The following is a 24,757-nucleotide window of genomic DNA, read 5'->3' on the forward strand; positions in this document are numbered from 1 at the left end:
AGGCTGAGAGCTTGCTTGCGTATGAGCTTGGGAAGTGATGCCTTCAGGGTCTCCTGGGAAACTGCTAATACAAGGCGTTACTAATAACTACTAGTGCCAGCATCGTCACCATTTGTCCTCCCCGGCAATAAAAGCGTTAAATAAACGCAAAAATTATATCAATTTTTTGCCAGTAGTGTTTTGCTCATTGATCTGATTTCATATTTAAAACACAAGTTTACAGGTGAAGCAATATTACATTGACAACAGGGAAAATAGCCTTTGTTTCAGTTTACTTTTTACCACGAAATAATTTAAATTCTAGCTTCATTCACATCCGCTACAGAATATGGAAAGGCCGGAAGTAAAATCACAAGTATTTTCAGTATACTACCAGTGTAGATAAAGAGCATAAAAAAATATTTAAAACACAAACCACTGTTGTTGTATGCTTCATGGAAGTAAGCAATTTTTCGACTAAACCAACAGGCTTTTCAGCAAGTATCGGGTGTCAAGTGCAAAGGTTGTTTATTATCGCATGACAACACATTTTAGAGGCAAATATAACCAGGAATATCGATGTACAACTGTAACTAAACGTTCGTTCTTTTGTTGTTGCAAAAATTCCGACCGCTTCCCAGACACCGAATGCAGCATTTTGCAGGCCAAGCAGACCAGGAAACAAGTGCAGCAAACGGAAATGTGATGACGTCTCGAACCGGTTGGATAACATCATGATCGTAATTGCAGTTTACCCTCTGCCTCAAGCAGCCAGGAGACCATCTTATTTATTATTATTTTTCTTTGCACAATTCAAACATTCTACATTTATTGTTCATGTGCCACATACACCAAGTGTAGTGGCTGAAGTCTGCATTCAGATGTTAATGGATTATCGATTATTGTTTCTCATTTTTTTTCCTGTTTATAGGTATCTATCAGTAACTAAAAATTGAGTCCGCAAAAGATCGCAGTTGAATAGAACAATAAAAAAGACACAAACCATTAGCTGAGCATTGTTCGCAGTTCTAGCAAAATGCCAATTCATGGTGGTGACAGCAAAATAAAAGTGGGAAAAAAAGAGATCATTATTTTTTTATTAATTGGCTGCCTTCTCGATGACAGCAGCCTTTTTATGTTTTTTTTTTGGCACATTTCAGTCACTGATGACGAAACTGTAGAGTCCAGTACAAAAACAAACAAAAATACTATCCGAAGCTCATCCTATTTGTTATTCGTTTCTATTTATGAACAACAACAAGCACAGTCCTGAGGTATCAGCGTTGTTCAGATCTCACTCTCAAATGCAAAAAAAAAAATTAGATGCATTCCGTCATCAAGATAGCGAACAACAAGAAAACTTCAAAATGAGCAGCTTCATGGAAAAGTTCTACTGTGCAAATAAAATGGAGGGGCGGGGGGCATTTTATGTTCTGAAGCAAAACTGATGCAACGTAAAGAACATACAACCTTAGTCTACATTACAAATTAGAAAAAAAAACGTTTTCAGTCCTTGGCATCGTTCTAGAAATCAAATAAGTGAACCGATATGTTTGTTCGTTTAAATTCGATGAGCTTATTATCATGCTGCTTCTCAATAAGAATTATTAGGGCCGCGATGAAAAATGCTCACAGAAAAAGTATCCCGAAGCTTAGAATGTAATGTTGAAAAATAAGGTCAACTCTATGGGTTTGAAGTACTTTTAGGCACATTCCAAATGTTACAAGAAAAAAATGGAGTAAGTTTTAACAATAGCATGTAGAAAATGTAGTAAAATGGGGCAAACGAATACCTTTTACTTTCGTCCTATAATTTTCCTTTTTCAACACGAAGCTTTAGCCTTAATACTCCTTTGTAGCAGCAAGAACTAACCCAATAGCAGAGTCTCCATACCGTAGCCAAATGAAGCCTCATGAAGCACTTGCAATATTCCCCAGCTCCTTTAGATGGCACTCTTGGGTCAAAGAGGCAGTGGAAACTAGACTAGCATTTATCTTTACACCAAGATAGGTAGGAGTAAATACAAGACAAAACCGCTTCTTTTTTTTTTGGAATGTGACTTAGTCAAGACAATCGAGTTGTGACTCTAACGTCATAAGTGAGTTTTTGGGGACTGGAATTGTGTGTATCGTAATGGAAAACATACCAACACGAACATTCTCAATCTCAGGAATAAAATCCTCTTAAAATTCCCTGAATTTACCGACAAGCTCAAGATATGCTTTTTTTTTTTCTTCCCTCACTTACTGAAACATAATCAAATATCCCGGCTAATATTCCTAATAACGAACACGTAACAAGGTGCAAAATTGAGATTAAAAACATTGCATAAAAACACATTTTACTATCTTACATGAACCCTCCTGGAAGATGAGGTGTCGATTCAAGGTACCGACCAAGAGAGAACAAAGGAGGTTCAATCAGGCATCACGGGCCCAGAATAAGCCAACACGGGTAACGCTTTGGCCCGGAATGACCTACTTCAGTCTCATCTCAAATCGGAGGATTGAAGCTCCGTTTTCAAGGTCATTGTGAGCGCGTCGTTCCTGTGGGTTAGCTCAGCTCGGTTCAGTTTCATAGTTTTGTCATTTTTTTGTTCACATGAAAGTGCGAGGTTGATTTCCACATGCTATAGCGCAACATATGCCGCTCATCTCATTTGAGATCGTCACTTTCATCGAGAAGCACCTTCAGAGTGGCCCCACCGGATTCCGCATCTTCCTCCTCCAGGTCCTCATCTTCAGAAAGTCTCAGTTTAATGTTAATAACTGGTTGGTCTGTCTTAGCTGGAAATCAACAGGGGAGAGACAAAAAAGTCAAAGAATTTCTTTGCAAAAGTATTTTCTGGATGCCCCCACCAGTCTAAACATGGCATTCTGACTAATCTCGCGTTGGTAGATTTAAAAAAGAAAAAAAAAAGCGTATTAACGCACCAATTTTGTTACATCCAAAGACGCTAACTTTTTATGCAACACTGCCCCCTGCTGTGTCAAGATTGAGCTTATTTTTGGTGCCGGCAGCGCTCGGCATTGCGTGGGCTGATTATGCACTGGAAGTTTTTGAGTTCGCTATATTATGCACGTTTTTATTACACTATCAGTCGACTGGATGAGTAACTCCAGTAAAAGCAATTTGAAACAGAAAACAGTCTTAAAAAAACAACGATTCAATCGAAACTTAAGTTACCTACATTAGTAATATTTTAAAATTAATTCTCCCTAGTATGTCAATGATTAATTTATTCCGTCCCTAAAATGTTGTTTCACGTTTTTTAAAGACTCCAGATTTTTTTTTTCCCCCCACATTTTTTAAAGTGTTTTAGGCTAAAGGACGGTCTGGATAGGGCTGGTAGGAGTAAATAGAAAATTGACCTAACATAATTTAAAAAATTAACATACACATGAGGCCAAAATATTATTATAGTCCACGTAGTGTTGCCATTCCTGCCATTCCACTGTAGTATTTGTGACTGCGTATGGCTTTAAACAGTTCACGTATTTATCCATTTTCAGCAGAAATTATTTTTCCCGTATAGATACTACTTTTCAATAATTCTTTTAAAAACATATTTTGCCACTGTGCTATATTTTCTCGTACTAGTATTCAAATTTGACCTAAAAACCAACCTTTAAAAAAAAAAAAAAAGACAACAACAACAAAAAATTTCCACTTGCTGTCAACTAAAAACGACATCACCTCTGCTTACAGCTCAGGTAATGACCAATCACAGCTCAGTTTCTGAACATCACATAACAGGTAAACCGTGATTGGTCGTTACTCAAGTCTTGAGCACAATTAGTAGTATCATTTTCAGTTGACGGCAAGCGGAAAAATGCGTTTTTAAAAGGTAATATTTGTACACGAAAAAAATGTTATCAATTTAATACCAGGCAAAAATATTGCGATTTTATTGCTAAATGAAAGGACTATATCTCCCACTCATTCAGTACCAGCCTATTTTAAACATAGAAAAATAAAAAAATATATATATAAATGAATAAATGAATAATAAATAAAAAAAGAAAAATATTGAAAAAAAAAAACGTATGAAAACGTTTTTGGGAGTGAATGAGTTAAAAGATGTGACATGACCTGATGTGTGATGTTGGTATGAGCCAATGAGACTGTAAAGCCGCCTGCCTGTTAATCGTTTGTTTTTGTTTTTTTTAAATCAAATGATTCAAGTTATTTGACTGATAATTGCAGCCCGTGTACTATAAACACGTAACTGCGAAAAGGCTTTAGGAAACTGTCTTCTCTTGCGTCGGGTGTTTTTTCCTTTCGGTCTCACCGTGTCCAAGCTGCCTCTCCTTAGGCAGCAGCAGCACATCTACGTTGCGATGTTCCTCCAGGGCGGCGGTGAGCGCGGCGCCCTCGCGACTGAACAGGAAGACCAACGGCAAGGAAATGTCATCCGTGGAGTCGCCGTCGCCGACCATTTGGAAGAGCGGCGTTTCCTCGCTGTTGCTTCCCTCCCGGTGGTCTAAGACGGACAACGCAGGAACATTGACAAAAATGTCATTTGAATTCCAGAGAAAGTAGCGTGAGGCGCTCACCGATGAAGATGACCCCTATGGCGCCCGCCTCCTGCAGCCAGCGCGCTTTTGCGGCGAACATGCAGTCGCCACGCAGCGCCAGGGCGATGTGACCTTTAAGCTCGGCTGGATTTTCTATTGGCCCGCACGCTGTGTAAGGGGACGCCTTTGCTATGCTGCCCTTCACCTGCCACATAACAGTATGGTAAATAAAAATAAATAAATCGTGTAAGTAAGAAGTGAGAGTTTAGTGACGTCAAGGATGTAGGACATGTTCAAAAATGTCAAAGCAAAGGTAAAAAGCACCCGGCGATGTCGTGATTGCAAGCGGTGTAAAATTAATTTATTATTCGTGATTTATTGACTAAATTCGATTTTTTTTTAAGTTCAAGTTTTTTTTTTTGCATGAAAATTGCATCATAAATTAACTTTGATGGATTGAAGTTGAGTTGCAAAACAAAAACACTTTTTCCATATTACTTTGGATGTATTATTTACTTTTTATTATCTTCATAAAACATTAAAAGGGGAGAATTATTCATTCATTAATTATTAATTCATGTTCACAAACTTGTTTTTTTAGAACAGTGGGGGCGTATATTGCAAAGAATTTTTTTGGAAGCGAATTCCCTTAAAATGGAAAATTACAAATTAAATAATTACATAATTAAATATTTAAAATGTTTTTTCTCATTAAAATTAGATCATTTTCAAGCAAAAATATATGACATTGCTTAAGAATGACTCATAATATTTGTCATGTTAAACTGTGATTTCATTCTCTTGCAATGTATTTTGTTTACCATATATTTTGTTTATGTTTTCATTCTATCACGATTTCAGGTGGTAACACAATGAGCAGTTTTGTATTTTGTCTGTCTTTTTCTGGTTCATTCTTAAAGTTACAAAACCAATCAAACGCAAAACAAGACTTGTCCGAGGTGTTTTGGGGCTGTCGCGTTTGGAAATGAGGCATCAAAGTGAGTCACGACGCAACTGGATTTGCAAACTTACGCCATGCTCTCGCTTGGTCAAGTCCATCCCGAACTTGGCAGGTCCCGCCATAAGCACGGTCCTCCCCAGAAACGGAGGGGATATAAGCTGCACCACATGGGGCACCACTTCCTCCTCTTCAAGTGTTTGTCTCACCTCAGCCACGAGTTTCATCCGGTACACACCTTTGTGCTCCTAAAAAAAAAAAACAGGATTCATGTTTGAGCTCTTGTGTTTTTTGTGCAAAGCCTGCAAAATTATCACAATAAGTCTGTACCCTTCTGGTGTCTCCTGTGCTGAAATCATTCAGTGGGGTGAGCGAAATGCCCATGCTTTTTAGGAATTCCACCGGTTCAATGCCACTGTCATGAAGTGGTAATTCGATTTCTCTGCGCGATAAACAAAATGATCAACGTCTGAATAAAGAGAATAGGAAAACGGGCTGGCCTTCAAAACAAAAGGTCACACCTGAAAGGTGAGGGGTGGGCAGCTCGACCCACGCCCGTCAGATATTTGTAGCCGTCCCGGATGCTTTTGGCGAACGAAGGGTTGTTGGGGAACAACGCGTCTGTGCTGGGGCAAGTGTGCGTGAAGAGATCCTCTTCGTGGGCGGCTGCGTGCGATTCCTAGAGCGCAGCCAGAAAGTCCAAAACTTGAAAAGAGCAGCACAAACGTATCGCCATCAACAACGGTGATATTGATGAAGCCACTGACCGTTTTGTTGCCTTGACAGGACGGCTGCGTGGTGGAGAGAGACACGGGTAGAAGGTGGGCCTCCGTGGTAAAAATGTAGTCGTCAATATTGATGGGCAGCTGAGTGTTTTCCGTGAAAAGCAGGTACAAGTATTTGAACATCTCTGCCAGAAAGAATGAGTCCATCCTGTGTGCAAAAAAAGCAAAGTTTGACCGATGTGTGAGTACTCATTGCCCAAAAATGTATAATCAGGTGCGCCTTATATATGGATCAAAATTGAGATTGGGATTCATAGATGGAAATGAAGTGACAAAGGAAGCTTTACTTGTTTCTTTTGTGTGTTTACAGTTGAACAAGGTTGCTCATATTAACATTGAGTTATTGAGTTATTATTGTTATTACTTTAAGTATTACCGTATTGTGATTGAAAAAGTTTTCAAATATGTCATTAATTGAGGGTGCGCCTTATATATGGAAAACGTTTTAAAATATGTTATTAATTGAAGGTGCACCTTATAATCCGGTGTTCCTTATAGTGCGGAAAATATGGTAATTACTTGAGTAACACTGTAAGTAATAATTAAACGATCTACTCAAGAAGAGAACTTTATGAGTGACTTATTTTTCATTTTTAATAAGAGCAAAAATATTTCACAGATTTTTTGCCAGTAATACCAAATACTAAAGTAAAGATTTTATTTAAGGGAGATTCACTCATTAGTTGATTTTTTTTTATGTATTTTTAGGCAGCCGTACCTGATTTGTCATACTATAAACGAACTTTCTGTCATACCACTATTTCATACAATGAGTGCTTCTCCAATATTTGTTGCATCGAACTCTTCAAATTCCAATTCTTTTGAATCAACTGATAAACTAGCGACGAAAGGACATTACCTGTCTTCATGCGTCCCCGTGCGGACATCTTGTACAGCGGCAAACCCACAAGGCACTCTTGCATAAGCGTTGAGTTTTTCCACAATGGATTGGCCCACTCTGAGGTAGTAGGGGTCACCGGTGGCCTGCAGAAAATAACTGAGTTTAGCTCTTTTTTTGCATGATCTATAAGTGCTTCAAGTTAAATAAAAATGTTCTTAGATATTATAAAGAATACTACATAATGTGGCAACTGTTTGTCACCTTATAGAGGTAGTAGGTGCTTTCTGCAAACTCTGGTCTCAGTAGGTGTTGGCCCCAGTGAACTCGGAATTCTGTGGTAAAAGCCTATAGAGAACGCAATAACAATAACTTGCATTCTTGTATTTATAGCTCGTCTGCTGGAAAAAAAACAATCACAAATGACGATTCGCATCCATATAAAACTTATAGTAAAGGCATACAATAATTTCTCAACACTAAGCAATAGGTTGCTTCATGTTCCAATTCATTTGCTCTTAATTTGAGAAGAGAATTGTACTGTTCCTGTCAACGCATTGGTAAGTATAAAATTAGATTTGCTGATAGTCTTGCGTACAAGTGCCTTCATGAACCCATATTAGAAAATCACTCTTCTGAAGCATAGCAACTTCATGTTTTTTTTTTTTGATAAACAACTAAAAAAAAAAAAAAAAGAACTTCTTTACTACATTCTATTTTTTGGATGTTGTCTTTTGTCTTTTACCTCTGGAAGAAACTTGTGCTGTTTAGTGACTTGGTACAGCATCTCGTGGGTTTCGATGGCCGGTTTCAGATCCCCTCGCAACACCTGTACGAAATGATACGAGCAGCTGCTGATGGTTTGACAGCAGTGAATTGCGATGTCTCCCAAAATCAACAACCGCCGACCTGTAAGCCAGGGAAAAATGCCAGCAGGGAGTCCATCCAGCCCCGCGCGCTAACTGTTGGGTTGTGCATGTGCACGTTAAGCAGGAGCGGAGGCTGACTGATGTACTTCATAATGGCACTGTAGTGCTGTTGCGGAGGAAAAATATATGAGCTCAAATGTTAACTTGAAAATAAACAGGTAGCAAAACGGGGTAATAAAGCGTTGCTTGGGTGACAACAGATGGACCTACAATGTTAAACCTTTCCAAAAAAACATGGTCTCCCAGAAGAATGTAGGCCTTCATTAAGTATTCATAGTATGAGTCGATGCCAGCACCAACTCCGCTGTCTGCAAACACACACGCATTCATTATGTTTCATACGAGATCCCCACACAGGTTGCATGTGTGCATGCATATTCACATTCTCACCTCTTCTGACCCATTCCCCATTATGGATATTGATGACAGTCCCCACCAGGTCACTTCCTTTCTGTCGCCTTTCCCAAAGGACATCCAGTGCTCTCCGGGCATGTTCCTAATAAACACAGTAAGATGTTTTTTAAGTTTGTTTTTTTTTAATAACCACAGTTTGCCCAAGAAAACCTGTCAAGCCTGGTGGTCAGGGACGGACTGTGAAAATATTTGGTGACGTGGAGTGTGGCTTAGCCTGGCGCGGGGGGGGGGCACCAGGCTTATAATACACTGGAGGAAACTACCAACCCTAGCATTGCGAGTTTAATTCATTGTGTAATTCTTTTTTTGTATGATGATTTTGCTCGTTGAAGAAACGAAAAATCAACAACTAATCCACTACCAAATTAATTGAGAATTATTTGTGAAAGGTGATGAAGCGTTTTGAGAACTAAAATTGTCCAAAAGTTTTGTTCGATAATATTCTCAAAAATATTTAATCCTAAATGAAAGATAGACTATCATTATGTGGAATTAAAATAACTATTTTGTAAAACAATTTTTGACAATTTTGCGTCATGCCCCAGACCAAACTAGTTATGTTTTCTCCAATTTCAATTTGAAAAACAAAATTCAAATAAAAGGATGGAAATTAAAACATCTCATTTTGAATTTGTGCGTTGGACCGCTTGCCCCATTCAATAAAAAGCTCGGCCACATTGATGACCGTGGCTCTCCTTTCCCAAAAGAACTTTTTGAGATTTCGGAAAGTACCTCAAACACCGACTCTCCGGAGAGTCTGCTCAAGGCTGCAAACTCCAGAATCATCGTTCCCGCACAAGCCGTGCAGGTGACCGACTCGGTGCCTGTGCGCGAAAGTGGGTTCTGCACTCCGTAACGCAGATTCACCTAGAAACAGACATTTTTCAACCGATTAGATTTTGAAACATGAACCAGAGCTGCGCTTGCTGAAATGTTTCCACTTCAATATATATTTTTTTTTTGTAAATGTGATTAACATAGCAATGTGACAAGTGCCTGATACCTTTTTGGAATTTTATTAAAAAAAAAAAAAAAAAGTGGATTTTGCTGGATATTAATGAGCTTATTGCGTTTAGCCTAATGGGGTTGCATAGAACAAATTATTGTAAAGAAAATTTGGGGATTAACTTCCCCTTTGAAGATTTAGTTTAGGATTCTGAGACATCAAAGCAGCTTTGTAATTTTTTCAGTGTAGTACCTTAGGGTAAGGAAGGCCACTTGAGGTGTTGAAGGCAGGCAGTAACCGATGGCCGAGGTCCGTAGCCATGTTGAGGAGCTCGTCTTCATACCACTGCATCCTCCCCCCACGCTGACGGAGCAAGTCAGCCATCACGTGGGCCCCCAAAAGCCCCCTGGAATAATTCATTGAAGTTAAGCAAAGTACAACTTTATCTTTTATTTTTGAACTGCAAGTAAAAAAATTTAGCATACCCCAAAACTCTGATGTTGGTTTCAAACACTGAAACCACCACATCATTGTCCAGACGCACATCTTGCACCGCTTTTCTCACGCCGTCTTCAAACTCATCTAGCTTGTTTAACACCTGCTCACAAAGACACAAAGGGGCGATTGCGTCAGGGTTAAGATAAAAAGACAAGGCAAAGAAAGAAAGTAGGAACTCACCACCAGGGTATCGAGTGTGTCGATCAGTGTAAGTGAAAATCTGTCAAAGGGAAAGAAATTGACAAATTCTGTTGTAGTTCATGCTAAAGGTGCTTGATGTGGTCCGGTCAAGTATTTCCTTTGGGGCTTACATGGGTGTCATCAAATGGGCATTTAATGTGACTTTTTTTTTCTCCAGTTGTTCAATGAAGCGATTGATAGCAAAACAGCAGCTATTTTAACTAGCGATGGCAGGCTAAGTCAGCTTGTATTGCGACATTAATTTATATTAATTTCAGAGATGAGATGTTGTGGCACACATTGCGATTTATTTAATGTTGTTACATGTAAAAGAAATAAATATTGACATTATCTGTCCCAACATAAGTCATTGTAGAAAAATGATAACTGCAAAGCCGCAAAGATCATGCCGTAAAATTTGTAATCATTTTTTTTTATATCATTTTATTCATCATTGTTGCTAAAATTCTGAGTACATACTTCCCTAAGGAGTCGTCGATGTCACCTCGATTAGGCTCCTGGCCTCGAACTCTCCCCCGGCAGCTTAGAGGCATCAGCTCGTCGGCTGGATATGCATATTTCTGGAACACGTAACGTAATATGGACATTTTTGTTGAACTTTTTAGTTTGTGTTTTCAAGTCATTAGTAAATTACTTTTATTTCGATGCACGTATTACAATGTGAGGAGTTGCTGGCCTTAGCGGTACAAATCTGTGGAGAGATGTACTAGAGTCGACTTAATTACATGCATCAAAGTTTGACTTAAATAAAAAGGAAACTATGAACAGAAGGCCCGCTTCCTCTTTGTAATATATATGTATATAAATATATATAAATGTAATTGATGGTTGGTCCCTGTAACGTATAAGCAACACTAACACGGCAGTAATGTCATGAGTACAGTAAATAATAATTTCTATTTACCATGTAACTGCCATAAGCATGATCGAACATCTCAACAATTCGATCCCTACAAAAAAAAGACAACTTACATCAATATAACAAGACTTTTGACAGAAACTCCAACCAAGTTGTTTCAACACAGTCTGACCTGATTGTGTTTTTCTCCTCCGATGTCATGTGCTGAGTCTCTAGACATGTTACCCAGTCAACAAGAAGGACGATCAGGAGATTTTGAAAGCAACACATCTTCGTTGATTTGCCTATACACCCGAGGCAGTAACATCAGTGGATGTGGGCTTTTTCCCTCCCTCGCATTCCCAGAATAACGAGTGATCTGGATCAAGTCATGTTGAGGTCAAACCACGTGACAGGGTCATTCAGATGGCCGCTGTATAAACAATGATCGATTAAGCTAACTTGGAAGCCAATTAGCCCACCCAAACACAATTGAAACAAAGTGTCCAGTTGAATAAAAAGTCATTGTGAAAGTGTCAATAAAAACTATATATTGACAAAAAAAAAGGCTAGTATTCACAAGCCACGTATGCTCATTGCGAGCAAGCTAACAAGTAGCATCCTCAGCCCGCTAGCAATGCTAGCTCGGAAGCTAGGCGTAGCATGAGGAAGTGGAGCGTAAAAATAACACCCGTCTTGCCGTAAAAAAGACGTGTGTATTTAAAACAAACGGCCGGGGGTATATCGCCAGGAAATACCCCGGCCCCTGACGTCCAACAGCGAGCTGTCAAAAGGCATCCAGAAGACAATACTCAGTCCTCTGTTATGCAGGGAACGCCATTAGCTTGTAGTGTACATGACGTCACATGGTCATTACCATAAACCGTGGATCCCCAAACAAATTTAAAGGGACACACACACAAATAATATGATGATAGATTGTGTGTTGGGTTAAGCGCTACCCAGCATGCTTTGCAGCGGTCCTTTTTGTTACTTTTTGGTTGCTTTGTGGAATGTGGGATTTCTGATTCAACCGGGGTATCACAGATGAATTGTAATTGAATTTCAATGGTTGTATAAAAAAGAAAAACTCGAAAACAACAAAAATACCAACTAATCAATGAAAATTACAGTTAAGGGACGGTCTGATGACTGTGACCAATAAAGATGAACAATTCATTTTGAATGTTGCCTCACGTTCACTCTCGGTACCTGTCAAGTATTTTTTTTTTTTTTTTTGTGAACACATCCCTATCAGTTTAATAAATCAGGTACTGGTGGCATGTTTTGTTTTTTTTTTAGCTCAAAAATGCTTTGCACTGGTTGGTTGAAACGTTATTTCACAGGGCGTACATTACTGAAAAAGGTTTAGAACTATGGAAACCCATTTCTATGGAAGCCCATTTCCGCCAGTAAAAAAAAAAAGAAAAATATTTCCGCCAGTTAAAAAAAAAAAAATAGAACCACTGATATACATTACGTATAGTATTTTTTTCAAGTAATAGACATTAGACACAATCCCAATTTAACCACAAGAGGGCACTCTTATGCCGTTTCTTGATCATTAGCAAGCAAAGCAAACGATTCCGTTCAGGTTTGTTTTTACAAATATTCATTTTTAGAAAATACACATACACAATATGATATTAAGTACTAAATTATTATATATTGAGTTTAAAAGCATCCCTGCAAATGAGTTTGATAGACTTTATTGTAAGTTGGCGATTGAGTACACTAAACATTTTGTAAACTTATTATCATGTGTGTCGCGTATTATCAAATGTGGTAAGATATTTCGTGGATAATAAGCAAAGTGACATTGACTGTGGCCTAGCTTGATCAGGTTGGTCATCTTTCCCACGGCGAAGGTTCGCGGCAGCAATCTTCTCACAGCAACACACTGTTTTATTTCAAGCAATGCATCTATTCTCATAGCAAAGCAATCCGTTACAGTTATTACATGGCAAAGCATTTATTCATTGCAAGCAGTTCGAATCATTTTAGCGAAGCATTTCTTCATTGCGAGCAGTTATATTTAGGTATTATAGCAACTGGATAATCACTAGTTTCACAATTATTCTGACATCAAGTTATAAAATAACTCCTATACAGTATGTAGATAATGTATATTTGGCATTTTTGTATAGTATTGATGGGTTCTACAATTGTGATAGTGGTGGTTTGAGGAGATGGCTTCACATTCTAACTGAAGGTCACCAAACGCACCAAGGCAAGACTGGCAGATTCACAGCATGACTGGACAGCATCTGACAGGAAGTACCCCTCGTCTCATTTCAGAGTCGGACTTCCCTGCCAGAACGTGACCAGGTAGGGTGGACACTTGAGGACGGGGTTGTCCTGCTGGCCGACCACCTCCACACAGAACGTTTCGACCCTCCTGCCGGGGCCGAAGTGCTCGGTGGCGTCGTAGCGGAGGCCGCAGGCGTCCGGGACGGTGGTGGGAGCGGTGCCGGCTTGCAGAGGCGTGCCCGCCCACCTCACCTCAACAGTTTCCGGGGCAATGTCCGGCGTGTTGATGGGCAGCACCACAAAGGCACGTTGGTAGATCTCACCCTCGTTGCATTTGATTTCGGTGGACCAGCAATATTCCTCGAGGTCTCCTGAAAAGAGGGGTATCATCTGAGGGTTGTCGTTATACCAGCTAGTACAGTTGGGGGTTTGTGAAGGCACTTCATGGAGTACGTGAATTTTTTGCAAAGCGTCCTCAGGTGTCATCAGGCAATCTAATTTTAATGATTTTTAAAGCATTGGCATGGGCAATACAGTTTTCTTTTCAAATCGACGGCAAATTAATGGGAACATGAAGCAACGTATTGGTAAATTGGTAAATTTACCAATACGTTGCTTCGTGTTCAGGTTTTCTTAACGACCAACAATATGTTTTAAATATCATCGCAGGTCTCGTTATCATGAAATATTACATGGGGTGTGGGACACTTCCAGGGGCGGCCATGTCGGTTATATCGAAAGACAACATTAAATGCTGCATCTGCAGCACTTCCTGCTGTCCGTGCTGAAAAACATTCTAAATCTTACAAATTTCCCTTTAAAAAAAATTGAATAAATCTCAGACATCATAGTTTTAAACTGAGTATATGTTACAAAAGTCATGCAAATATAGCTACAGTATGACTACAGTATTTTTAAACGGTAAAATTTTCAACGGTAAATGCACCACCTCTTGTTGTCTGTATGAAAAACGGGCTAAATTTTACACATTGTCCCTTTAATGTCTTTTGTTGCTCAGGTCCAAAGATGGAATTCCATTTTAGTGTTATTCGTTCTTGAATCCTCAAAATAAAATTTACATTAAAATTGTTATTTCCTTATTGGATTTGCATTATTTCATAGATCAGTGCGACGAAATATTGTAAAGGAAGTCACGAGGTGCGTCATTCTCTGCTGGATTTAAATCTAATAATATATATAATAATAATGTGTTATATGTGTTTTTTATGTTTCTATTTGCACTTTTTTTGTCGTTGAACACCACTTTAATTGACTACAGTTTTTTTTATTTATTTTTTTTTTACATGGGCTTTATCAATAAAATTTGACATGACTTGACTTGGATGCGTTTGCGGGTCCGGACAGGTGTGGGATTTTTTTTTTTTTTTTTGGTTCCTCTTGCAGTGTAGTTAAAATAATAATAATAAATTAGGGGGGAAAAGTCTCTAGGGGATACTTTATTGAAACAAAGGTTGAGAAACCGGACTTTAATCCAATCGTAACCGTAGACCCAACTCTTTCCCGAATCGCACACCGAAAAAGCTCCGCTTACCTTTGTTGGAGTCTTGTAGCCGTATACTGCGCTTGTCCCCCATCTGCTTTTTCCTGGCGAACGTCTTCTCGGTGCAATCCATCAAGCAATCGGTCATCTGCGGCAAGACGCTGGGGAGCGGTCGCAGCAGCGCTTTCTCGCCTGCGCACTCGGTTGCGCGCGAGGCCACCGCAAACCAGGACAGCATGCACAAAGACACCCACGCGGCAGAATATCCCGTCATTGTTTTCCTTCGCTATCACTCACGCACAATCGGCCCGGGTCTCGCTGTCCTCTCGCAAGGGTTCCTCGCCTCTCTGCGAGATCGATATATGGCTTTCAGGAAAAGTCGCACAAAAAAAAAAAAAAACGCTGCAGAATCCTCAAGTGCGCAACATGATCTTACGCTGGGGAGGGACTGCTTTCCTGGAGAATGGCGCCAACGTTCATTCCTTTTTTTTTTTCCCTTCCTCTTGAGTTTGCGCATGAAACTTTTGGCAGGAGTCAAATCCCGAGAGCCTGGCACAAACCTCTATAAATAATCCACAGAAAGTGCACAAACAGAACACGAGAAACTGAGCTTGATAGGCTTTATTATCGCAGCAGGGGATTAAGGACTCGTTTGACGTCTCATCTGCAAATATAATAATTAATCCGGGGTGCTATCAATAGATACATAAAGTAAAAACACGACGAGTCACAGAAACACACTAATGTAAAGTAAGAAAAAAAAAAAAGAAGTGAGAACTAGAACCAAAATCAAAAGCGACTTAGCACTCGGTAGCGTAAAAGAACAAATAACAAAAAGCATGTATCTCCACTTTGTTTTTGAGGATCATTTCAAGGGACAGTGTGTAAGTTTAGACTGTTTCTTTTTTTATTATTAAAATGGAATAAATAAAATGTCCATTTCAAAAACTTGCATGAATGTGTTCTTAATGAACAACAGTATGTTTTAAATAAAACCATAGGTCTAGTTATCATTAAATGATATCACATGGGGGGCGGAACCTCTCTGGAAGCGGCCATGTTTGTTATAGCTACGGACAATGGTAAATGCAGCACCTCCTGCGGTCTGTCATGAAAAACAGTCTAAATCTTACACACTGTCCCTTTAACGGCAAGACATTTAAAGAGTAAGTCCACTAGGGGGCGACAAAGAATCTCTTCAGCAAGGATTCTTTGTCATACGTGGGAGGTCTTAAATCTGATCAAATTTGACTTAAAACATTTTTACCAGCCTTGAATTACGATACATATATTATGCTAATCAAGAATCAAGAATTTCACCGCAACTGAAAACGAAATCACATGCTCAAGTAACGACCAATCAGGGCTGACCTTTTTCTGGGTTGTGTCCTGTCAGTCAACTGCAAATGGTAAAATGTGCTTTTAAAAGGTATTATTTGTAAATGGAACAAAATGTAGTTATAAAAATAGGTATAGAGGAAATAATTCACTTTTTACTGCTGAAAATGACTATTATATTAAAATCAGTGGTTCCATTTCAATCTATTAAGACCTTACCTAACACATTTTCTACATTTACAGTAAAAAAAAAAAAAAAAAGTCTTGTTACTGTTGATTTCACACGGTACAGTATGAATACCATTTTATTTTTCTTTTAACCGTGAATGTGGAAAATGTGCAACCGTAATTCAACTACTTTTCTGGCAACCAGGTTGACGTTTATTGATCGTAAAAATAGGATTTATTATTTTATTTTTTTTACAGTGTATAGGTGATCTATAAAACATACATTATCCATACCCAAAAATGATCTCTTTTGCGGATGCCTTTTTTTTTTTTTTACGTGAATGTGGAAAATGTGCAGCCGTATTTTAACGGTACTTTTCTGGCAACCGGGTTGACGTTTATTTACCGTGAAAATGGGATTAAAAAAAAAATACAGTCGATGAATAAAACAGACTTTTTCTATAGCCAAAAATGAACGCACTTTTCAGGTGTGAAATTTCCCCCCCAAAAAAGTTGCTTGTGGACGTCAAAGCATTGACTTGACTTCGGGATGGTTCCGGGTGAGACCAAAAAGATTTCTTTCGCCATAAGCCGAGAAAATTTGGCTCTGGGGCGTTTGCACATTTTTGGAGGGAACACTCAGTACCCGCTTTCAAACGCTGCCCCGGACACCAAGGAGATCTGAGCGAGGATTAAACGAGCGGCAATAAATCCTGTGTGTCAAGTGTGTTTCAACATGGGATCATCATAGAAGAGCGAATACTTGGATTTTCCCAGAATATGATGGGAAAAATTAATTTGACCATCTGCTGTGCTGGACCTGGCGGATACGAGAATACAAACTTTCGAGGAAGCTTTTCGAGGCTCCCGCGCTTTGTGTTGAATGCTGATTAACCCCTGGGTGTCTGGAGATTTTTCGTTAGGACCCAACTTGGTCGGATTTTGAAAGGGTCATAAAATCGGCAAATATGTATAGATATGAATATCTATAACGTTTAGTGGCATCAGAACTATCCATAGGGTTAGGGTTAGGGTTAACCCTATAGATTTTTTTTGGGATACCCCTTTTATGTACAAAAAGTGCGATATTGCAAAAGTAACCGCTGTATATTTATATACAGTGGACCCCCAGGTTACAGCGTCCCTGGTTTACGTTTTTTTCACATTACAATGCGGACTACCGAGTTTTTTTGTCCCCTCTTTAAGGCTTTTATCCCGCTGTACGATTAACATCAACAACCGTCATGACCTGTGGGGTTGGTTGTGTTGATGTTTTGCCTCCCTCTTGAGGCGTTTTCAGGTAATTGCTCTTATTTTCTGTTGGCGTCAAACTGCCTTCGCTGCAACGCGTCACAACAATACTGGTCTGCTATTGGTCGGCGTCTTAACTCCCTAAGTTACAGGTCTACTATTGGTCAGCGTGAAGAGGTCACGAAGACGCCGGTCTGCTTTTGGTCGGGGCACGGGGTCACAAAGATGGCTGCCTTCAATGCTTTCAATATCGTATTTATTATGCATTTCGGGCATTAATTCAAACTTGAGTTGGTTATCCATGAGTCCCAAGATTGCTAGTGATAGATAGATAGTGAGAGAAGATGATTTATATGGGAACGAGGCTGGAGATAATCAAGAAATATGAAGAAGGCAAAGCTAGCCTAGGCTAGGCTACCCTTACTAGGGAATATGGCCATAACAAGCTCCACTCAAAAGGTAAATAAATCCTTTGTATATGTTTTATTTATGATGTTATTTAGTTGTATGCATGTATATTATATATACGTGGCACTTACTATACTATTTTGATTCAAATTTTTAATATGTATATGCAATTTTTATGTTTTTATTTGGGGATTTAAACGCATTAGCTAGTTAACAATGGTTTGGACCGCCCGCCATACAGCGAATTTGCGTTAATCTCGTAAACCGGGGGCCCATTGTATTTACGAAATCAAAACGGGAATATGTATTATGTCATAATTAGAGCGTTATGACTTTTGAAGCTTTTGCATTACGGGAGTCCAGGCTAAGCCAATCATAGAAGTCATTGAAAGCAAATATCATAAATTGACCGCTAGCGCCATCTGGTGGTTTTGGGGTGTCAACGCAAAAATTTCGATTGCACCCCACTCGCGCACTGCAAAGACGTTCACCTTACCATTGGAAATCTCTTTCCTAGATTTCTTTTATAATAAAATGGTATTTTAAGTGTAAGCTCTCATCGTTTTCATATTTGATTATGTACAGATTTGACTTTAATTCGACTTCAAAGGATGGAAAGGGCTGTGCATTTACTGCATAAGGTATAGTCATTTAAGATTTAACATATGTACTGCAGTAGTTCCACGTCCAAGGAGTGTTCGTGGCAAATGTTTTCATAGTTAGAAAACATATGTCTGCTACGCAGGAAATCTTTATCGCGCTCTCCGCAATATATATATATATTTTTTCTTTTTTTATGCAAGACTCGCGATCGGCTCCACACGCACACACACGAGGCACAGAAGGATCGGAGAAATGACAGCTTTGGAAATCTGACTGTTACCTAGTTTCTTTTGTAATATATTGGACTTTCAAGTGTATATTGTAATTGTTTTCATGTTTGCTACGTAGCTTCATTTCACTTTCCGCTGATATGACCGTGGTTGCCGCCGAGCGTAGCTGTGCAGTTACTGTATAAGGTTTAATCATCCAAGATTTAAATAAATTAGTTTACTACAGTAATATTTGGGGGGAGTCGGTCCCCATTGACCGCGAAAAACGCGGGATCTCTGTATTTCCAATTTTGAATGGCAGTAAATGAGCCTGACATGGGCTAAATTTGATAACTCTAGGGTATACTTCTTGACCTCCCATTTGCAAGTATTCAAAACATGTAAAATTTCGAAACGCAACGATTCTATGTGATTGCAGTGCGAGATTTTGTGGATACAAATAATCAGTCCAAATTTTGAACTGTATAAAAGCATTATCATGACAATTTTTGAGAAACATTTTAATAGGACTTATGACTTTGATTTTGCGGTGATTTTTGCAACATTTCGTTGAGCGGCGTCAAATGCAATGTGTATAGTTTGCAAAGTGTGCGCACAAGTCAGGTAAACATAACTAGAAGCAGCAGGGTTGCCCAAACAAAGGGTCGCGTGCTGGAAAACGGCCAGTTTTGTGACCTTGTTTGCTAAGAGCTGTAAAGCGATTGATTATCAACAAAAAGCTTTTTTTACAGCGCGATAATAAGGAAGCAATTTATTCTGGAGTTTTCGAAGAACTGTGGCGGTGACAAACATTTACTCCTGGGGAGGCTGCAGGCTGGCCGGGCAGCCGCAGCGACGGGTCAGGCGCATGGAGGTGATGACCATGGTGTTCCACTCGTCTCTGTACATGACGGGCACCGCTTCTTGGCTGGTGGGCTGGCAACATGGCGCCTGGACCTGGAGAAATATTCACATTTAAAAAAAACCCCATTGAAATAGCAAATAATCTCTACGACTGTATTGAAAAAAAAAACCTTTTATTTACTTACTCTTTTAGTGCCGTTGACGTAAAATGACGTCTTCTACACCCTTACCAAGGCGCGCACCATTTAGGAAGGTTTGGGGCAGCGGTTCAATAAATACCGACAACAACCAGCAGATGGCAGAATTTGAAATGACAGGTATGACCCTTGTGCAGTATTTTAAATATTTTTGGGGCATTTACTTTCATATCGTTCTCAAAATATTTTAGCCAAGGGATGGTACACTCCCGGTAGAGTGATAACTTGTCACCGTCCGGGTGAAATTTCAGCTGCCTGGTGTCTTTTTTCAATGTTTAAAAAGCCAAAACTTTATTTTAAAAACGTAGGTTAAACAATGTATTTATAGTATTAGTATATGCATGGTTGGTTGATATTGGATGAACGTGCATGGATAAATTCTGTTGAATTTCAGGTTTAAAGAAAGATAAAAGTTCTGCTTTTGGTAAACTTGTTCTGCCAGCTTGCATTCATTTGAGGTTGGGAAGTGCAGAGACATGCAGCGCTCCAAAATTTATGTTGGCAACACGGCTGCTTATCTATTGGCAGCCGCCTGGCTTTTCCAAACACTCAGTGGGTGGGGGTTGGCAAAGTAGGAAAAAAAAAAAAAAGGCAGAAATTTAAAAACAAACGTGGCAAACACACCTGCAAGTCATCTCGTTGGGGGGCGTTGGCCTCGGGGTTGCATGACACGCTTTGGCCGCAGGGGGCGCAGTGGACCAAGATGACACGTTGGGGAAAGATCATCCAATTGTCCCAGCCCAGATCTGCAGGAAAAAACATGGAATGAAAATTAAACACAGTAAACCCCTTCACTTTTACTCATTTATAAGTAATATATGGTGTTTATATCAAGATAAAAAGCAGTCAAACACTAAATTACTATGAATTGAGGAAACTGCTTTGGGTTGAGTGTATACCTGTCATGGAAACCTCTGTGGTCTCGGTGCAGCAACCTGAAGCATCCAGGCCATCATCAGAGGAGGAGCCAGAAGGAACTACGGAGGTGACAAAGAAATCTGGAGTCCAAATTCTTGGGGTTTAAATTGAAAAGTAGTTTGTAGGCAGCTGGGTGGTTAGCATGTCCGCCTCATAGTTCAGAGACCAGCAGCTTCCTGAGTGGAGTTTGCATGTTCTCCCCGAGCCCGTGTGGGTTCCCTTCTGCTTCCTCCCACACTCCAAAAAACATGCATGGCAGGTGTATTGGACACACTAAATTGTCTTTGTGTTTGGGTGCGTGAATGGTTGTTGGTCTCCGTGTGTCCTGCAATTGGCTGGCAATCAGTTAAGAGTGTCCAAAGCCAGTTGGGATAGGCACCAGCAAGCCTGCGACCCTTGTGAGGAAACGCGGCGCGAGAAAATAGATATATGGAAGTGGTTTGTACCTGCCAGAGCCTTGAGCCGCTTGGCAGTTGCGCTCCACTGCTCTTTGGCGCCCTCTGGCAGCCGAGGCTCCATCTGCAGGTTGAGGGCAGCCAGGAGCTCCTTGCGAACGGACTGCGGGGACGCTCCAGGGCACCTGCAGCCAAACAGGCAATTTCAAAAATGAAATGTGTGGAAATGTTGAAGACACATACAGCTTTAGGTTAACAAAATGTCAACTGTAATCAAATGCTCAACGAGTAATATAAAAATAATGGAGCCCAGTATTGAACATAATAAAACACAATGCAACTGCATGGAATGAATCTACTGACATATAAATGAGAAAAAATGGCTGCATATAGGTGCATAAAATACTATAACAAATAAACAAATAAAATAATACTTAACAAATATAATAATAACAAATAAAATAAAAAAATATAAAAAATGAAACATGAAAAATACTTTATACATTTTATTTACACATATAATACTAAATGAAAATTTAAAAAATATATAAAAAATATTTATATATATGTACTGTATATATATATATATATATATATATATATATATAAATATATATATATATATATAAATATATATATATATATATAAATATATATATATATATATATATATATATATATATATATATATATATATATATATAAATACTGTATATATATTTATATATATATATATATATATATATACACATGAATATATACATATATATTTGCACACACACACACATTATATATAGACATATATAAATCTATCCATTAATTTTCTTTAGCTGCTTTTCTATATGTACTTATATCCTCATATAGATACATGCAGTACAAACACACACACACACACACACACACACACACACACACACACACACACACACACACACACACCCACACACATTCATGTGCACATATGAAATACAGGAAGAAAATACAATGTGAAACCAATTCTAAGAAATGTCTGACTTCATTCTTCTGTTCTGTTCATTTTCTATTGAAAAGTAGCATATTTTTTTCCTATTATGAGGTACATTATCAAATCAGTCCATCCATCTACTGATCCCAATCTGGTCAAATTTGACAACCTTTTACAGCAAAGGAGTCAAAACGTAAATATTTGTGTAATACCTGTTGGACTTGTGTGGCAGGGCATCTTCTTGCTGGGACTGCTGCGGGACAAACGCAATCACCGCGGAGAAGCACATCAGTGCCACGACGGTGACCGCTGCAAAGGACATCTTTGGTCTCCGGATGGACGGCGGTGGCGATTTGTTGCGAGGTCGGCGGGAACGAGCGGACGTGAGGATGCCGCGCAAGGTATTGCCTGCCGGGGCCTGGGAAAGTTGCCGTCTTTATCTTCTCGTAGCCCCGCTTGGCCTTGAGACGATTAACATTGTTGTCTTGTCCCCTTGTCTGTGTGAAAGAGAACAAGAGCCGGCGCGCACAGCGGAAGACGGCGAGGAAAAGTTGCAAAAGCACACTTTGTTTTTTTAAGAGTCCAGAATTCCAGCTCATTTAGATGTATTTTTCAAGTTTGGCTAAAGGTGGATCCAAACATGGCCGCTGATTTAAGAATTAAGTACTAATGTAATTGATTACTTGAGAGAGTACAAGTAGTGAAGTAGCCAATGATGTTAATCTATTACCGTAATTCCCCAAGTATAAGACAGGCCAAAAGTAAGAATAAATTTTGTTTTTAATTTGACACCATTTTAGGACTATTGATCCGTCAGCCACGCAAGCAGAGTTTTGTTTTCTTAATTACAATAATTACCGTAACGAGAAGAGCTAGTGGGCGCACGTCGATTGGCTGTTTGCGCCTGTAGCAGCTAATAGCAGCTCGTGAAGTTGGCGGATACTAAAAAAATGAAGAAATAATCAATTACAGTAGGTAATCAGGTACGAAAGTAATCAATAGGAGTGGTAGTACCTAAATAATTGATTTATTATACCGTAAATTTCAAACCTTTTTCTCACGGTTCGAACCCTTTGGTTTATGATCCAATGTGTGTTATCAGCAGTTTTTTTTTTTTAAACGAGCCACCAGGGGGTCATCTCAGTAAACAAAGGTAGACAGAAGAAGAAGCTATCGAATTATTCATTTTTAACTGCTACTCCACTCTCCACCAGGGGGGACTTTCCACTAGTTAATGCAATCAGGCGCATTACTGTTGTGTTTGTGCAGTGTTTTTACAATCTGGGTGTGTCTGTGTTATTTTGAAAATATGTTGGTCTTGCTCTTCTATCTAAACGTGCAGGCAACAAGGCAGTTTGAAAAAAAAAAAGGATACTAATTTCCATGGACCATCTTTCATCATAAATGCTACAACCTGCAGATTAGTCTCGGGTTGCCTGTTGCGGCATCTCTACCCACCTGACCCTAAAATGACCACTTCAAAACCAAAATGTAAACAAATATTATTGCGCTTCTGCAGGTGACGCTCAAGGACGTTACGTGGCGGAAAGAAACGTAACACCTGGCGATACCGGGTGCCGCTGATATGCGACGCTAGTATCCGACAGGATGGAGAGGGCAAGTAAAAGGTGATAAAAGAATCTGAGGACTGGAGCCAAAAATACATTGTTGCTTGACTGGTGGTGCAGATAAGCAGGTCAAATTCTTTATCTTAGTCAGACAAGGATTGATATTTCCACTCCAGATATCCGAGCACACCTGCGCTATGTATCTAACAGTGTGGGAAACTCAACATTGTTGAAACAATGGGGGGAAACAATGGGGGGGGGTCACTGCAAAAGTGATGGCCTATCCAATGTACGCAGTTTAGTCCAAAATTATGTTTATTAATAGGTTGAATATGTTTAATATCATAAGAAAACAGTACTTTTCGATTATACTGTATATTAAAATGCGATGTTTGATCACGCAACAGTTGATCATAAGTTCAGATTGAAAGTGCAAATGTCACAATTTCTAAAATAATGAGATGCTACAAATCGTCACTAAAAAAAAAAAAAAAGGATGAAAACTAATTAAGTATATATTTTAAGTATGTATTTTAAAAACTCATTAGGCCCATTTGAACTCGGTTGCAAAAAAGTCATGAAAACATTTTGTCATATATATATATAAAATACTAAAAATTTAAAAAATATATATTAATACATAATCCTAAATAATAATAATAAAAAAACAAATAAAATATATATACTAAATAAAAATAAAAAAATATGTGTGTGTGTAAACAGTATACAGTGTGTGTATATATATATATATTATATATATATATATATATACTGTATACTGTTTACACACAAACACACACACACACATATAGTTTACACACAAACACACACATATATAGTTTACACACAAACACACACATATATATATATATATATATATATATATATATATATATATATATATATATATATATATATATATATATATATATACTGTTTACACACGAACACACACACATATATGTAAATATATATATATATATATATATATATATATATATATATATATATATATATACATATACACACACACACACACACACATATTATAGTAACTTGGATCAATAAAGGTTAAGATAATATCACGATGACAGATGCTGGCCTTTATGGGAGCCTTCCTCCGTGTGCACAGCAAATTTTAATCCTAATCCTATTGCATGTTGTTTTTTTTTTGTTTAAGCGATGGCGAGACACTTGGCAAAGCCATTAGCGCCGGCGA

At 38.8% G+C, this 24,757-nt stretch overlaps 3 protein-coding genes across 4 annotated transcripts; all 3 read right to left on the reverse strand.

Annotated features, from left to right (window-relative positions):
• Positions 1-490: 490 nt before the first annotated feature.
• Positions 491-11,754, reverse strand: LOC148411776 (ER degradation-enhancing alpha-mannosidase-like protein 3). The gene is made up of 20 exons (XM_088435687.1): positions 11,098-11,754; positions 10,971-11,016; positions 10,526-10,626; positions 10,046-10,085; positions 9,853-9,965; positions 9,620-9,773; positions 9,154-9,288; positions 8,398-8,503; positions 8,218-8,315; positions 7,988-8,113; positions 7,824-7,907; positions 7,343-7,426; positions 7,100-7,224; positions 6,223-6,388; positions 5,977-6,134; positions 5,786-5,897; positions 5,530-5,703; positions 4,537-4,702; positions 4,272-4,463; positions 491-2,766 (listed from the first exon to the last, which is right to left on the reverse strand). The coding sequence occupies exons 1-20, from the start codon at positions 11,193-11,195 to the stop codon at positions 2,636-2,638; spliced, it is 2,409 nt and encodes an 802-aa protein (XP_088291813.1). The 5' UTR covers positions 11,196-11,754; the 3' UTR covers positions 491-2,635.
• An 843-nt stretch (positions 11,755-12,597) lies between these two features.
• Positions 12,598-15,209, reverse strand: LOC148411777 (uncharacterized). 2 transcript variants are annotated; one of them, XM_088434708.1, is made up of 3 exons: positions 15,092-15,209; positions 14,707-15,002; positions 12,598-13,525 (listed from the first exon to the last, which is right to left on the reverse strand). In XM_088434708.1, the coding sequence occupies exons 2-3, from the start codon at positions 14,927-14,929 to the stop codon at positions 13,194-13,196; spliced, it is 555 nt and encodes a 184-aa protein (XP_088290834.1). In that variant the 5' UTR covers positions 14,930-15,002; positions 15,092-15,209; the 3' UTR covers positions 12,598-13,193. The 2 variants fall into 2 exon arrangements, with proteins under 2 accessions (XP_088290834.1, XP_088290833.1); XM_088434707.1 differs by lacking the exon at positions 15,092-15,209 and having other exon boundaries at positions 14,707-15,085.
• Positions 15,210-15,261: 52 nt separating this feature from the next.
• On the reverse strand, positions 15,262-22,540 carry gsdf (gonadal somatic cell derived factor). Its single transcript, XM_088434706.1, has 5 exons — positions 22,183-22,540; positions 21,058-21,191; positions 20,593-20,670; positions 20,318-20,439; positions 15,262-19,589 (listed from the first exon to the last, which is right to left on the reverse strand). The coding sequence occupies exons 1-5, from the start codon at positions 22,290-22,292 to the stop codon at positions 19,446-19,448; spliced, it is 588 nt and encodes a 195-aa protein (XP_088290832.1). The 5' UTR covers positions 22,293-22,540; the 3' UTR covers positions 15,262-19,445.
• Between the last annotated feature and the right edge of the window lie 2,217 nt (positions 22,541-24,757).

Source organism: Hippichthys cyanospilos, chromosome 15 (assembly GCF_059441005.1).
Source record: "Hippichthys cyanospilos isolate Australia breed blue-spotted pipefish chromosome 15, RoL_Hcya_1.0, whole genome shotgun sequence".
NCBI classification, from domain to species: Eukaryota; Metazoa; Chordata; class Actinopteri; order Syngnathiformes; family Syngnathidae; genus Hippichthys; species Hippichthys cyanospilos.

Bases quoted from the DNA above. Each gene is read 5' to 3' on its own strand.
- LOC148411777 (XM_088434708.1), bottom strand. From the start codon at position 14,929: ATGACGGGATATTCTGCCGCGTGGGTGTCTTTGTGCATGCTGTCCTGG. The intron at 13,526-14,706 runs GTAAGCGGAGCT...CCCTCTTTTCAG, and splicing joins GCTACAAGACTCCAACAAAG to GAGACCTCGAGGAATATTGC.
- LOC148411776 (XM_088435687.1), bottom strand. From the start codon at position 11,195: ATGTGTTGCTTTCAAAATCTCCTGATCGTCCTTCTTGTTGACTGGGTA. The intron at 7,225-7,342 runs GTGACAAACAGT...TATTTTCTGCAG, and splicing joins GCACCTACTACCTCTATAAG to GCCACCGGTGACCCCTACTA. The intron at 6,389-7,099 runs GTAATGTCCTTT...TTTTGCACACAG, and splicing joins ACGGGGACGCATGAAGACAG to GATGGACTCATTCTTTCTGG.
- gsdf (XM_088434706.1), bottom strand. From the start codon at position 22,292: ATGTCCTTTGCAGCGGTCACCGTCGTGGCACTGATGTGCTTCTCCGCG. The intron at 20,671-21,057 runs GTACAAACCACT...TCACCTCCGTAG, and splicing joins GCGGCTCAAGGCTCTGGCAG to TTCCTTCTGGCTCCTCCTCT. The intron at 19,590-20,317 runs GTGTGTTTGCCA...ATATTTCTCCAG, and splicing joins CCCAACGAGATGACTTGCAG to GTCCAGGCGCCATGTTGCCA.